General features: G+C 39.0%; 1 protein-coding gene across 1 annotated transcript; it reads right to left on the bottom strand.

Annotated features, from left to right (window-relative positions):
- Positions 1–2: 2 nt before the first annotated feature.
- LOC113129547 (atrial natriuretic peptide receptor 2-like) lies at positions 3–12,558 on the bottom strand. The gene is made up of 23 exons (XM_026305599.1): positions 12,514–12,558; positions 11,732–11,822; positions 11,281–11,419; positions 10,622–10,745; positions 9,721–9,825; positions 8,710–8,812; positions 7,812–7,957; positions 7,651–7,723; positions 7,242–7,386; positions 6,875–6,961; positions 6,612–6,755; positions 6,177–6,298; positions 5,785–5,929; positions 5,506–5,554; positions 5,314–5,424; positions 5,029–5,148; positions 3,245–3,338; positions 2,731–2,818; positions 2,452–2,591; positions 2,027–2,179; positions 1,282–1,380; positions 782–873; positions 3–113 (listed from the first exon to the last, which is right to left on the bottom strand). The coding sequence occupies exons 1-23, from the start codon at positions 12,556–12,558 to the stop codon at positions 3–5; spliced, it is 2,526 nt and encodes an 841-aa protein (XP_026161384.1).
- Between the last annotated feature and the right edge of the window lie 4,110 nt (positions 12,559–16,668).

Genomic DNA, 16,668 nt, shown 5'->3' with positions numbered 1-16,668 from the left:
ATTTAGTCACTAATTGGTACAGGTACTCCACTGGGTTCAGAAGTTCTGAGCAATGGGTCTTTGTGATTGGATCTCTTTGCTTCAAGCCACCATGTTGTCATCTCCCCCTTACCCTGTGTTTAAAAAAAAAAAAAAAAAAAAAAACAGAGCAGCAGCTGAGGCCAACACTTAGCGAGTAGCAGCCCTAAAACCCTCCCCCATAATTACAGTTGCACCACCCAAAAAGAAGTCTTGGGTTACATGAACAGAATAACTGGATAATACAATACTTTCTCTGAAAAGAGAAAGCAAACACCAGACACACCCTGTCATTAGGGAAGTTTTGATTTTCCTGTGATCTTTTTAAATCACAGCTTTACAAATCCCTTGTTTTGTTTAGGCTGTTTCAAATACGGTGCACTAGCTTTTATGTGATTACCATTGCATCAAGTTTGGTTAAAAACAACTATCTGCATATAAGTATATATCGTACAAGCTATAAATAAAGTTTATCACCTTAAAGAGATGCTGTATATCAGCTCTGTGCAGTGATATGTGCTTTCCAGCACTATGAAAGCATCAGTCACTACAGCAACCATCATGACCATGGTCAGGAATGTGCTAAACATGGTCCTCTCTGTGCTGTTTTGTGCAGGGATGTGTGCTTTCCCCATGAGAATACAAATTGAACAATTGAGGCAGGAAGCTTAGTATACATTTTATGTACTGATGGTCCTGGGTTTGTCAGTGCAAACTTCAATATATATTAACACAGGCAATATATAATGACTTAGAACATTACCTTCACATTAAGTGCTCCCCTGCAGGTCAGAATGTAACCTCTGAGTGTGTGAAGCAAATCAGCTGTAGCACCACTCACCTGGATCTTTAGAGCTTTGGGGGGAAAAAAAAGGTAAAAATCATATCTTGGTGCATCAACATGTGTAAAACATCCTGCATGATAACTTTATTCTTCAGTACCATGTGCACATATATCACTTTAAAAGTGGGATAACTTTCTTTATATAATTCTTCAGGCTTTGGGGAAGTTCTATCTCCAAAATATTATATTTATCCAAAAAGTTTAGACTTTGTTGTAGTTCCTTTGTATTGTGTTAATGAGCAAACACTGACAACACAGGCTGTCCTGTTTGGCACAACACCTGTAATCAAAGCAGAGGCTAATTCTGAAATCCCTTTAAGGGCATTTACAAAAGTACTGCAGCTGAATCTTTGAATTAGTGCTGGACAATATTAAAATGACACAGAATTGACATAGCAGTGTATCTAATTGCTCATTACCTTCACTAGTTGATTCCATGCGTGATGCTGTGTTGACAGTGTCCCCAAAGAGGCAGTAGCGCGGCATTTTGGTGCCCACTACTCCAGCCACAACAGGTCCTGACAGGATAAACAGCAGCAATTTTAAACAAAACTTTACATGGCATTGCCTACTTGTAATAATGAATGTGAGGTTATTGAAACAGGGAGTAGCCTAAATTCTACTAATACCTACCAATGCACATACATACCTACATAAAGCAGTTCAAATAATTATTGTGAATATGACAATGTGACCAAATTCCTATAAAAAACAGATATCTGACTTCTCAAAAACAGGGCCCTGTTCCAAACAGAAAAAGTCAGAATATAGGAGACTTAAACTAGACAAATTTAACATAAAGTACAAATATTACCTTTCTCATAAACAGATATTGAACGCCTTAATGCCATTTGTCTTACCAGCAAAATAATACTTTTTCTAAGTGCACTGCCTAATTACAATTTATGCTGCATTTACATTTTATTGTTTTATTGCCTCTCGGGGAAAAATGCTCAAAAGTATCCGTTTCTGTCATTGCAAATCAGAAATTTTGGATTACAGTGAAATAAGTTTCTGAGGTTATGAGGGGTTGTTCACTAAACTTCCCACAGCCTCCAGAATATGCGTGTTTTTATTAATCCAAAGCAAGGTTAGTCAGTATAGGGCATGTGGCTGGATAATTTGATGAACTGATGCTTGATACGGATGAGATGGCCACAGTACCTGAGTGGATGCCGGCACGGATCTTTAGCTGTGTATTCAGCATGTGGGGGATCTTGAAATTATGGCAGACACTGATCAGATCCAGGGCCATGCTGGCTATCTCTCCAGCATGATTGATGCCATTTTCTTTAGGGACTCCAGAGACTACCATGTCTGGGTGAATCATTATTCCATAATAGGAGACAATGCAAGTAGAGGGAGAGGATCACTGACAATAAAATAGCAAAACACATATTGTTTTTTGCCATTTATTCATATTTTGTTACAGTTTTGAATCAAGATTTATACACCACATTCAATTTTTGCCTTATTTATTTTGTGTTCCTATCTCTTTTATTGTTTAACTCAACCTAAACTTTTAAGGATTTGATCAACACATATCATTGTTAATGGTTTATTAATTTGCAAATGTAATCCTTACGTACAAGCATCGCCAATTGTTTCCACTTTGTAGACGTCATAATTGTCAATTATATCATCAAAGGTGGTATAGAGCTGGTTGAGGAAATCCACTACCTGGTGGGGAGTGCTGGCACCAGACAGCTGGGTAAATCCAACAATGTCACTGTCACAGGTAAGTAATACCTGCGTTAGTCATTACTGCTTGTATGAAAGCACGAGCCTTTGCAAACTAACTAATTAAATTACACTTATTATTACTATCATTATTATTTTAAAAGTAGAACAGTTTGTTTATCACAAACCTGAAATAAATGGTGGCACTGGAGAAGCTCTGAGCCTCTGCTGTTCGACCTTGACGAAGGTCATCCGCCACTGGTTTTGGCAACATACCTGCACAAAAAAATAACAGCTTGTAGAAAATGTCTCATATCAGGATCAGTATGTAGGAAAAGAACTGCAACTCATGCACCACTAGATGGCAGAAAAGGCAGTCTAGACTGTCTTAACATCAAGCCTTATTGCTTTAGTTTAACCACTTTTCACACTGGACAGGACAAGACAATCACTTTCTCATACAATGAGTACCTTCTCTTCGCAGCACAATGAAATGTCCACACTGTAGTGAATGCATATGTGCAGTGATTTTATAGCTTACTATTCACCACTCATTGCAATCTGAATTATAAGCCCTGTCCTGCCTGCTACAGATACATCACTGTTTTTTCTACTACATCATGAAGAAGATTCCTTCTTAAAGCTTGTACTTGATAGATAACATGATTGTGCTTCACATCACTCAGTGTTAGTCTGACCTACTATATAGCAATCGATCTGTCTTCTGCTTCTCTTGAACAAGGTCCTGTGTCCTTTCAGCAACTATGGACTCCAGATGCTTACTGTACTTCTCCATCTGCAATTAAAGAAACTGTGTCAAACTAACAAGAAAGCAAATGGAACTAGAAATTTTTTTTTTGGCATGTTTTTTTTAGGTGTACACTAGAGATTTTATGTGTAACATTGGCATTGAGCTGTATCTTTAGATGACATGAATCCACGTTGGAAAGAGCAATTTCGGGAACTTCTCAACCGTAACAGCAAAATAGAACCTGACATCTTTAGCTATATCTCCCAGAGCCCCATCAGAGAAAAATATGGGGGAACCTCCCACCATGACCAAAGTGCTCAGTGCCATCAGGAGCCTCAAAAACAACAAGGCTGCCAGTCAGGATGGGATCCCTGCAGAAGTCCTAAAGGAAGATAGACCCGAGTTCCTGTACCACATCCATGCCCTGCTCCTCAAGGTCTGTGAAAATTAAGAACTCCCCTCAAAGTTCAAGGATGCTTTGATAGTGACCACCTTCAAGAAGCGGGGAACTACAGAAGTGTATTACTCCTGTTAACAACAGGAAAAGTGCTTGCTTGTGTCCTTGCAAACCGGCTGCTACCATTGTCTGAGAAAATAATACTTTCTGAATATCAGTGCAGCTTCTGTTCATCCAGCGGCACCGCACATATGATATTCACGGCACACCAACTGCAAGAAAAATACAGAGAGCAACAACAGCCATTATACATTGCCATCATAGGCCTGACAAAGGCCTTTAACATAGTGGACCATCAGGCTCTGTGGAGTACACTATTAAGGCATGGCTGCCCAGAAAAGCACATCTGCATCTTGAGGCTCCTGCATGACGACATGTGAGCCACCATGCTCAGCAACAGCGGCATTGAATCTGAGCCCTTTAGGTGGCAACAAGGGTGAAACAGGGATGTATCATCACACATACATTGTTTGCTACCTTCATCACTGCCATACTCCACCTTATTAGCAAGGAGCTGCCACAGGGGCTCCCAATCCTGTATAGATTGATGGTGCACTCTTCGACATCAAGTGATTCAAGGCCAAAACCAAACTCAGCCACTCTTCCATCATAGAGTTTCAGTATGCAGACGATAATGCCATTGCAGCACATGCTGCAGATGAACTCCAGAAGATTCTGAATGCTTTTGCCAAAAAATACAGAGCCCTGGGATTATCATTAACCTCAAGAAGATCCAGGTCCTCCATCAACCTCCAACCAACCAGCCACTCACTCAGCCCACCATAACACTGGACAACACTACTCTGAAAATGTTAAACATTTCCCCTATATCAGCAGCCTTCTCTCCTCCAATACTGACATCGACTTTGATGTCAGTCATTGCCTGACCTGTGTTAGTGGTGCAAGCCTTAGGTGGGCAAAAGAAACACTTTAAAGACAACATCAGGGCTCCCTAAAGAAGCTCTACATTACATTGGACAACTGGGAGCACCTTTTACAGGACAGGTGTTTATTGAATGAAACTGTGCGAGAAGGAGCTGCAGCTCATAAATTTCAACTCCATCAAGCTGCAAAGACAAAGTGGCAGCACTGCAGCGGCAGACTGACAAAGGCACCACCTTCACCACATACTGTCACCTTCCCCTGCCCACACTGCACCAAAATATGTGGATTGCTTTGAGTGACCACCAAAAAAGAATAAGATGATTAAGGCGATCCTACATTGCTTTACAGTCTTGTTATTTCACACTATTTTACCATATTTAAGTGGGTTATTACCAGGTTCATCATCATATCCACTGGGCTGACTTTGTGCGGGTTCATCTTGTCAAGCATCTTCTTCACCTGCTCAAATGTAGGCCTCATGGTGGCATTATGAGACCAACACTTCTTAATGAGCTGCTCCAGTATCAAAGAAGACAGCAAGACATTATTCTTCAATTTTTTATATAGTGGTAATGACAACTAATTAATGTTTTTTTTGGAGTTGTTCAACAAATTTACATTCAATCTCCTAGAGTTAAAGCATAAATCTAACATGTGCACATGGTACATGTGCCAGACCTCACAGTAGTCTCCTGGATGGGGACAGTCATTATCCGTCTTCCCTGCCTTGAGTTCAGGCAGGGGGGGTCGCCATGTGATATCCATCCTCACTCCCTCAGCTTGGTCCTGCTAGAGATGACTGGTTGTTACAAAGCAAAGATCAAAAGACAGTTGAAGGTTGTAATCTACAGGGAAGGCTGTCATACTCACTGAAGTGAGGTCAGAGCGAGTTGCAATCTCAACCAGAATCATGGAGTAGCTGAGGAGAGGAAGAAAAAGTATAGAAAGGATATAATTTTCCTTGTTATTTCCAGTGCTGCTGATAAGATTCAACAGAAACACTATTCATACTTACAGACATGCTTAGCTGTCCATCATATTTTTGCCATTTAATGCTACAATATCAAATTAATGTGGCCCAAATATTACAATCTGAAATGAAGTCCTTTCATTCAGATTAACTGCTTACACAGAAGCACTCAAACACACCTGTAGATGTCTGCTGCTGGTGTCATACTGGAGCTGCTTCCCAGCAGGACCTCTGGTGCACAATAAATACGGTTCACATCCCCACAGTTGAAGCCATTACTGACAGTTTCAAAGTCCTCTTTTCTGTAGGCTGTGAGCCCATAATCTGGAGCCAACAAATATAGATCACAGTGATACAAGATGCTGTTTTTCATTATGCCTTCATAATAACACTGCTGCTGGTGTAGGATGTGACTCCTATGCACTGTTTGTGTATGTTCCCTAAAATTACATGCAAATGCTGAAAACAGATTTTAACAATCACAAAATTGCTTTAACTTTATTTGGCAAACAACGTTAAAGAAACCCTACAGACTCACGTTGTGTTTGATGGCATTTTTTGTTTTCATTACCTGAGATTTTACACACCCAGCGGTCATCAATAACACAGTTTCTGGAGTGAAGTCTCCCATGAAATTGTTTGTGTTGGTGGAGATAAGACATCCCACGGGTGATGTCAGTGGCAAATGACAGTCTGTATATGGGGGAAGAGACTCTCTTAGATGCCAGTGTATACTGTTTGTTCAAAGGTATTCAAAGGTAGGGCATGTAATAAGTATATATATATATATACATACACACACACATCAGCAGAAACATTCTGATATGTCACATTCATTAAAATGCAATACTTTAGGGATAATACACTGCATTATGGAAAATTCCATAGAATCACTGCATTTCATCATCTACAAAACAGCAAAACAGCGATTAGACCCTTATCTGCAGCTGTAAGATGAAAATAGGAAAACATATAAGATAGACAGATAGATGTGATATTTTCTCACCTGAAGCCCCAGTTGATAGGGATGTCATCATTCAGTAGGACATCAGACAGGCTTCCTTTGGGGCAGTGCTCTGTGATGATGCTCACATAGGGCACCTCAATGGAACCACCAATGAACTTGCACAAATTAGGGTGGTCCAGTTGCCTAACCATTATGAGATAATACTTATCTTAATACAAAAAAAATGCAGAAATATCTATTTCAATTGCAAAACAAGTATTCAGCAGTAACCTTGACTCAAATTTTTCTGGAAGGATCCTCACCTGACTTCTTTCACCTCTTTCCTGATGGTTTTCGAGAGTGTGAAATGTTTTTTGTGGATGTGTTTCACTGCTACCGTCCTCCCATCACTGCAAGACAGAACATGGAAGACGTACTGTAATTAAATGATTTAGCTTGTAGCACAGGTCATTGGAACAAGCATCATTTTATTAAAGTGAACTTACTGGAGTTTGGAGGTAATTAAGGTAGAAAAAAACTTTATACTTCTAACTTTACATTAATGTTTGACACTGCCATACTGTAGTTCTGTCCAGAAAACAGTAAAAAAGTAAAAAGTCAAAGCTAACCTTTTACATATTAACATTTTCTGCTTCATGAGCATTTATATAAACTATTAATGTTTCTCACTAGATGCCTGGATGAATGAAGCCTTGTTTGAAAGAGGTGTTGATGCATGTACACACAGTCACATCTGTAGTTCGACTGATGGTGGATTTACTCTTGATCCGCTGCAGGCTTGAAGTGCTGCAGATGCCCATGCAACACACTTTACCTGCACAGAGCATACAGTCAAATACTCATTTCACTCACCGGGACAATTTAGTATTAATTCAAGAAACCCTTTTCTGGATACTGATATATAAGAGTAGTTATATGTAAAAAATGTTATAGGGCAGAAAGAGAGGGCAAAACAACCATTATAAGTTCTTCATTAATCGATTTAAGAACAGCACACCGTTGAGCCTTATCCACTCTAAGTTACTTAAAAATTGACTAAACTAATTCATATTACAGACTGCACCAATAGACATTTTACCAAATACTATGTTCTTGTAGTTGATGATCCAGCTTTCATCCCAAAACATCTTCTGTTTCTGGTATTGAAGCCACTGGCAGGAGGAAATTAGAATAATCATCAGTACATGAAGCCTCTCCTGTATTTTGTGTGGTTTTTGTGAATCTGTGGTGCAGACTGACCACCAAGGTTAGGATGAAACCAATGCTGAAGAGGGCAACTGGAAACCCTATGGCCACTTTGGTAGTGATGGACATAGGGCAGACACCACAGTCTGCAGGACAGTTCAGACAGGTCTCCTCCAGCTCACAAACATCATCCCCACACACTAAAACAATCATATTATACATTTTAGGCTTTAGCCACTAAATTCAGTAGTGGAAGAAAAGTATGGATAATTTCTTTGAGCAAAAGTAGCAGTAACTAGACTTCACCTTGAAAGGTACAAAAATGTAAAAGTATATTGGTACATTAACATCACTTCAGTCAGTTCAGTGTTGCAGCAGATAAAGGTGGGGATGATTTTAACCAGTTATTACACTTCTGGCTAACGTAAAATATCTCCTGGGGATCAAACTCTAAAATGTTGCAAAATTGTTGATTTGCATTTACAGTGTAGTTTTAGAATGAAAAAAGTATCAGAAGATTCAAATAGTAAAGTACAAGTGCTTCAAAATTGTAATTAAACACCGCTGATTAAATTAAACTGTAATTCACCCAGTGGGCAACAATCTTTGAGGCTGAACATGTCTAATGTACAATTACATCTAATGTAAAAAAATGTATGTCTATAAAATATGCATATATCTTTCTTGCAGGCATTAAAATATGTTGGTTATCTAGGTTTCTACCAACAAGGACGTACGTTGATTTTTGCAATTCAGCTGATAGTGTGGCAGTTGCTTTGAAATGAGAACCTATTTTATTGCAAGGTCAGACTCAAGATCACACAAGTCTAAGTTTCCCTAGTGTTTTAATGTCACTGCTTTTAGTGTCTGCTTGATAAAACTTATGTCATGATGCACAAGTGTGGGTTTGTGTGACCATCACTGAGCAGTAGAGCCATTACTGTTGACTGACCTTGGGCACTGACAGCAAGCACTTTGGATTCCAGTGCTGCATGCATCTGTCCAATTTTGATATGAGCAATGACTGAGGTGACTCCAGCATGGATCAGCACCACCTAAATGAGAAATTGCCATGACAGACAGGAAAATACTTGTGTTTTTAAAGTTTGGTAGTTAATCTGCATTTGTCGCTTCATTAGACTTATAGCTGAATCCAAACACTCAAAAAAGAGAATGAGGTCTGGAAGTGAGATGACAAGCCAGACAAAATGGCAAAGAACAGAGGGAACAGACAAACAGAGAGCTAAGTGGACACAGGTGGTGTGTGTGAAGGGCAGAGCAGGAGTGAAAATCCAGTAACAATTGAAGACTGGATAAGGAAGAACCATGAAATACCAGGCTCGGAAAGACATGAAGCACATACAGGATCAGGACTGCAATTGTGGCATGGTACTTTGGATGTAAGTGCCTAACAGGAAGAAGGCTCAGAGTTTGAATCCCACTTGATCGAGGGCCTTTCTGTGTGGAGTTTGTATGTTTTCCTTGTCTCTCTAGCTTCCTCCCACAGCCTTCCAAAGACATGCAGGTTGGGGTTAGGTGAACTGGTATGAAACGATATGAATGTGAATGATTGTCCCAATGTGTGGACCCTGTGATAGACCTTTGATCTGTCCATATTGTATCCCACCTTTCCCTCATTGTTTTTTTTGCAGTTGTCTGTTTTAAAATATACAGCTATTTGCTAAACCAAAACCCAAAATTTAGCATTCTTAATATTTCCTACTAATTCAGAAGTAATTATATCCCAGTGTAAGAGGTTACAGACATCACAAAGGGTGTTTCACTTTGATCAAATCCATATCTCATATGTCTGCCTGGCTGAATGATGCATTCTCCTTCTGACATGAACAAAGTTAATGTTGAAACATGAACGATGAACATTAGCCTTTTGACAGATGACCTACAATATATTGGACAATGTTGTCTCGAAGTTTTTTGGTAGTACAGGTTTGGACTGGCTCACCTTTGAAGTCCAGTATTTTTGGGTCATCTTCCCTGCTTTGGATACAGTGTGAGTCACTATCTTACCATCATCAGGAATCCATGGGCCACAGATTCCACCATGTTTCTGTGGAGAGATGGAACCGTCATTTGGATAAATTATATTCCCAAATGTGCTCTTTATACAGTTCATGGTATCTGTATAGTATTCCTAATTAGATATGTAACTGTAAATATTATACAACTTTAAGGCAACTTCACATACTAAAAATGAATATGATCCTCTACATTTCTGAACCAAAGTTATGGTTCATTGAAGAATTTTAATAAAACATCCTATCTGATATCTTAAAAGCTCCATAAACCTAAGCCAATTTTCACTGACTGTGAAAGAAATGTGTAAGTTAACTATTTAATACTTTAAGGAACCCTTTCCAAACATTTAAATCCCATAAACATGTGCTCTAGAGTCAAGTTTCCAAACACAAAACTTGACTTGAAATGAATGTTGAAAAGGTATAAAATGTCTATAATGATTCCCTTGAATGTCATGACAAACATTAAAAACACTGTCTTGTATTTTGATATTTCCTTCAATTAGGAGTAATATAGGTAAAACGACAAGTTGGAATATACACTATATTGTGTTATATTATGGATTTTTTATGTTCCTTAAAGAAACAATTTGGATATTTTGGGAGAAGTGCTTAAATAAATACCATACAAATCATTAGATTATTCTAAATGATTAACAGACTGAAAGACTGTGCTCCCAAGAAATATATTTCCATTTAATTTACATGCAACAGATAACTTCTACTGGATGAATGTCAAGCAAGATCGTATTTGCTGGCTTTCATATTTTATTAAATTAGGAGAAGATGATTGTGTTGAAATCAGTGCTGCTAGAAATGGGTACCAACCATGAGGCTCAGAGGACAGGAGTGGATGTTGGCATGATAAACACAGCAGTTAATTTCATTTGCACTGTTCCAGTTTGCCGGGCACTCGTGTTCATGACAGAACCTCTTTGCCTCTGACGCATCACTAGAAGCAAAAAGTGCATTGACAAATTAATTAACACTACACCGCATGATGCTATTTACAAAGTGAAGCTCAAACAAGAGCATGGTGATTAGCTTGTTTTTCTTAAAGCTTAACACAGATGTATTAATAGGAATATGCCATTGATTTGTTTAAAATAATTCCTTTTTTACTGTTCTCTAAATAGGTATTAATTAAATAACTTTTTTTGTGTAAACATATGTATATATATATATATATATATTTTTTTTTAAATATAGTTATTTCTGATTAAGACACACACAAAGCCAAATGCGTAGTATTATATGGTGGCAGTAAAGCAGTATGTACGTACAAAATATACATTTTTCTGTATATGTGTGTGTCTGTGTGTTAGCGTGTATTGTATTTTAGTAATTGCACAGTCATCAGGTAATTCATCAATTCACATGCTGCAGTTACCTGTCAGTATCTGTGTTTGTGGGATTGTGTGTGCACATATATATGTGTTTATTCTGGGCATGGCAGACCTTTACAATTCCAGGTGTTTATATAGCACACGCACCCGAACTGGAAAATCTTGCTCCTGACTGCATATTCGTAGAAGGAATCTGAGGCCATCACTGTGTACGAAACATTGAACTCCTCCCCGGTGGTTACTTTCTCTGGAGGACGCTGCACCCAGGCCATTTCCAGACCTGTTAGCACCCACATGCACGTCACCTGAACTTAAACATCCAAGCAACAAAGGCACACTGTGTGCCACTGTATATTTGCACAGGTATGTTTTCACAAGCACTAGTAACTTATTGTTCACCACCTCTTATGTCACTCAAATTAATTCTGGACAAATGTTATAAATGTTGTCGCCTTTATTTTTCAGCTAAAGCTGATAAAACCATCCGATTTTACAGCACATAGGCAGGCAACAATCATTAAAACTAAATATCACCTGCAGTGGTGTACTTAGAGTAAAAGAAACAGATCCAGCTAAACAAAAAAAGACTTACCACCACAGCTTATCATGTTGTAATCATTTGGACTGTTAATTGGCCAACAGTCATACTCTGTGTTGTCCAGATCATGCCAGCAATTTACTTCCTGCAGGTGAGAGAGGTAACAGTTTATGTCTGTGGAGATTCTCAGTTGTCCAGGTTGAGTCATGGCAACTGGACTTGTACTTCTTAGGTCGAAATGTTTCACTACTCATCCAAGAAGCTTCATCAGTCTAAGAGAAAGCTGGTATGGAATCTCAAATTTATCCTTCATGTTGGTTTCACCTAAAGAGCCTATTCAGACCAGGTGTGAAGTGAAATCAACTCAGGAGTGTGGGTCTAACGACTCTCACCTGATTTACATAGCTCACCTAATGAGCCTATGGGTCTAGGGGTGGAGTGAAACCAACCTGGAAGATAAATTGGAGGATCCATACCAGCTTTTTATTAGACTAATGAAGCTACATGGATGAGTAGTGAAACTTTAAGCCCTAAAAACTACTCCAGTTTCCATGACTCAACCTCTAGGTAACAGTTTATGTAAAAGATTTTTTTTATGTGTTTATTCAAAATGAACAAATCAAACAGCAGAGTTTTTTTTAATGATTAAGGATATCAGCCCCACAAAAGGCTGACAAAGTGACACGGCAATACAGTGAAACACCACAAGCCCATGACCACATGTCCCAGCAGCAAATGTTTCTGACAAGACAACAAAAGCAAAGGTTTTCTCTGTAAAATAAAACTAGCTGTAATGTAATATTTGTAAATACACTATAGAATCCTTGAGAACTTACCAGCAGGAAACACAGACAGAAGGATGCTGCTATCCAAAGAGCCATGCCGAGGTTAGTGCTGTGGATGGACCAACTCTGAACTGACCGACTAAGTGAATGGCCAGATCAGTGTGTGTGTGTGTGTGTGTGTGTGTGTGTGTGTGTGTGTGTGTGTATGTGAGTGCAGTCACCTCTTAACAAAGCTACAGTACCCTAAAGACCTCTGTCCCTTGTCCTTAATTGTCAATCAGCAGAAGAGGCTCTCCAATCACAGTTTGATCATGTCCTCATTCACAAGGTACTTCAGCTCAGCTTCACTGTCCTACGAATCCACCATGGCTCTGTTAATGGTCTGATTACAACTGTATGGTCTTAAATCAATAAATCAGTATATATCTGCACACACTAATATATTGAGGATTATGGTAAATATAATTGTAGCGTCACAAAATCTAAGTGCAGATTTTTCTAGATTTAGTTTAGAATGTCAGATGAGTTTAAATGTCTTTCTCAAAGACGTTAACTGTAGATGATCAGACAGATTTTTTTCAGTACTACTGGCAATACAATAGTACTTAAGTGGTAGTGCCTTGATTTGAGAAAAATTGACGTTTTCCACAACATGCTTTTAATATTACACAACAGAAGCAACTTAAATGTTTGACTGAACAAGCTTTTTCTGGAGCTTTTCAGTATTCTTGGTTTTGCTGTGATGGAGATAGCGTAAGGCCCTCACTGGGTTGTAAACATCAAATGGCCTGTAAGTAGAAAAAGTATTGTACATATGGCCAGCACCTTGCACAGTAGCACACTGCTATTGGTGTATAAATGTGTACATGGGTATGTGAGAATGGATGAATAAAGCAAATTGTAACCACTTTGGATAGAAGTGATATATAAATTCAGTCCATGTACCAATTACATTTGTAACAGAGTCCTCAACTTTGGGATATAACATATCTTGATTAACTTTTCTCCATCTTTACCTACATCTGTTTGCCCTAAGATTATGAACAAACCAAAAGAGCATTTATGACCATCTGCGAAATTTAATTGGCTTTTCAAGAATGCATAATTACAGCACATCTGGAGAAAAATCTCCCTCCCTCACACACAATTTAAAGTTCAAAACCCAGAGTGGCAGGCAGCAGTCATGGCAGGTCTACAGAAAGCTCTACTGAGGACATGCAGTACACAAGACACTACAGCATCTTTTTAATAGAAATCAAATAACGTTGGTAAAGATCTCAACCTGGAACTCACATCATGTACATCCTGAGTAGTTTTCTATGACAAAAACATGTAAAGTATAAAACCACATATTTTTCTGTCAAAGGATAGGCTACCGGTTGCAAATGGGTAATTAAGGTGGTGTGCAAGACTAGAGCATAAAAACATTTTCACATGCAATAAGAAAGCAGGTTAGGCTATCTAGAGTATGGGAGGAAAATAAACATGGTTGTGGTGTTGTGTAAAGAGCAAAATGTTATGACCAATACATTTATATTATGAGCTTGTGGAACTGATTCAAATTTGAGGGGAGGTTTGAAACGTTAACAGGATTCAAAGACCTTTTGGTGAGAAATACATTATGTAGTATATATTAACACCTTATTAACATTATCCATTTTTAAAGAAACAAATCGTAAATCCACACACACTATTTAGAAACTACAGAAAATGTGTTAAGGTTTTAATCCACTTCATTTCTTTCTGTACTACTACAACATATGCTCGGCACGTATGTACATTAGTTATTAGGCCTGAGCCTCCACCGAAGGTAAAGGCAAGGGACTATTATAACTTATTATAATTGCTCAATGTGTAAGGGACGAATAAGCGGGGGGGGGGGAGGGGAGTCATAAACAACCTCAAAAGAATGGCTCTTCAGCGCCCCCAACAAAAGTGAAATACATTACGCCAACAGGAAGTCCATCAGTTTGGAGTTTTACTTGAGGTCATTGGGTTTGCTGTTTTTGCTCACCTCGAACTTGAACAAACTCCTCATTGGGCTTTTGCTCGAATTAGCTTATTCTTGGTGAACCTCATCTACACAAGAAGGGCAGCTAAAGTTATATGAATTTCTTAATGAATTTTTTACGGTTTTTCATTGGCGGACGTGGCAAGTTGACGTAAATTTTTGGCACCTTTGAGTTGTGATAGGTCGCACACGCATTTTCGGAATTTGAATCTGACCAATTGCTGAATTGTAGTCCCCTGTGATCTGAACCCATATGATTGAACAAAATCACAATAGGTGCAACAGCGCCACCTGTATAACAACTTGATAATGTGCAAAAATACTTGAAAATTTTAATGGAGAGCTAAAATTTAGTTTGTCACAGGTCTACCAAATTTGGCACAAAAATCATTTAGGGCCACCCGATCAAAAAAGCCAACTTGACCTATGCTCTATTTTCCACGCTGTTGCCGTGGAGATGACAGAAAGCCACCATTGTTTTCCAATGGGAGATCTGTACTGAAAGATGAAACTGCATGGAGAGCCAAAATTTTGTTTGGCAGAACTGTACTAAACTTGCCTTAAAATCCTTTAAGGCATCCTGATCAAAAAAGCCAATCAGACCCATGCTCTATTTTCCACGCTGTCGCCATGACAATGACTGAGAGCCACCATCCTATTTCATTGACAGATGCATACTGGAAGATGAAATTGCTGTATAAATGCCTGCTGCTACTGCCGTCCTGCGTTTCTGTGTGTCCGTTATGTGCCTGTATCACTGTGGCCTCAGAAATGTGCCCTCTGCAGCCGTTTAAAAAATCCCTCACCTCACCTTTCCAGGTCCAAATTCTGCTCTTATTTAATGGGCTCCCAGTGAGGGGACTTGAAACACGGTTTGACCTTGGTATTGAATAAATCTTGTGGTTTTATGAAAGTCAAGACTCTTTTCACTGTGATGGTGAAAACTGTGGCCTCTGGAGTGTTTTACAAAATCCCCCACCTCAGCTTTGGTAGTCCTGTCAAATGAAAATTTAGGACAATAAATGTGTAGGTTTGCTGGTCTGTAGGCCTATGTGTCCACGGGTGTGTGCAATAGTGTGTGTGGCTGAATATATTTGTTACTGTCTTAATATGTGTGTCTGTGTTTTTGTGTCTCAGTACATCTGTTTACAGATGCTTTGGTTACCATGGAGATATCAAAGTGTTTCACTGTCTGTCTCTTAAACGCAAATTAACCTGAAAAAATCCTCCACCTCAGTTTCGGATCCGAATCCTGCTGACGTTTGAAGGGCTCCCGGTGAAGCGATTCGTACTTGGTGCCGGCGTTACCGGCGGCTGATCGCTCGCGACAGTAGTCCGCTGAGGGAGGCGGTTCGCTCGAGGCGAGGGCCGCTCGTCGCCGCTCGAGGATATAATGCGTCTTGTTCCTCCCACTCAGAGTTAAGAGTTAGTTCTTTTTTCGAGATCCTTTGCCACTGAATGGAAAAGGTCATCATTAATTGACCTGAACAGATAAAATTATCCTGAAGTGCAGGCTGTTGAGCACCAGCAATCTCAGGTAATTCAACTACTGATTGAAGTAGCCATGTATTAAGATTGGCAGATAATTCTGTCAGTGTCCTTTTTGTTATAGTATGCTGCAGCCTACATGAACCAGTTTACAGTCATTACCTGCTGGTGACAGTTATCTTTATTTAAAATCAGGAGACTGGTCTGATCTAGTCAAACGGGATTTGCAAGAAATCGTATGGATTGGTTTGGCAAAACTAGGTGCAGGGTGGATGTGAAGCCACACTAGCAGCTTTGAGAGGCTTAAATAAATCCTAACTCTGCATACTAGCATACTCACACGTTAGTATGTCAACATTTTCTAGCTCACACTAAACACAAAATTTTGATGGTATTTGGTCGTAAATAAAAGTATTACAAAATTAACTATTGTACAAATGAAACTGTACCTGATGATGGCATTAGACAAAAAATGAAGGGGTTATCAAAGTTATAACTAATCTTCAGGAGGACATGAATGTACCAAATGTGTTACACCATCCAAAGGTCATTGAGATTTTAAATCCAAACTACAAATATTAAATGGTAGCACTAGAAGAGCAATCAGGGTATAACAACCAATTCCTTTTTGAGATATTTCAGTCCGGACCAAATATTTCAGACTGTCAGTCTGATCAACCAACAGACTGACAATGAGTCTTGCTGCT

This window comes from Mastacembelus armatus, chromosome 4, assembly GCF_900324485.2.
Source record: "Mastacembelus armatus chromosome 4, fMasArm1.2, whole genome shotgun sequence".
In the NCBI taxonomy this organism is placed as follows: Eukaryota; Metazoa; Chordata; class Actinopteri; order Synbranchiformes; family Mastacembelidae; genus Mastacembelus; species Mastacembelus armatus.
Note: the sequence above shows the minus strand (reverse complement) of the source record. Positions and strands in the feature narration are given on the sequence as shown.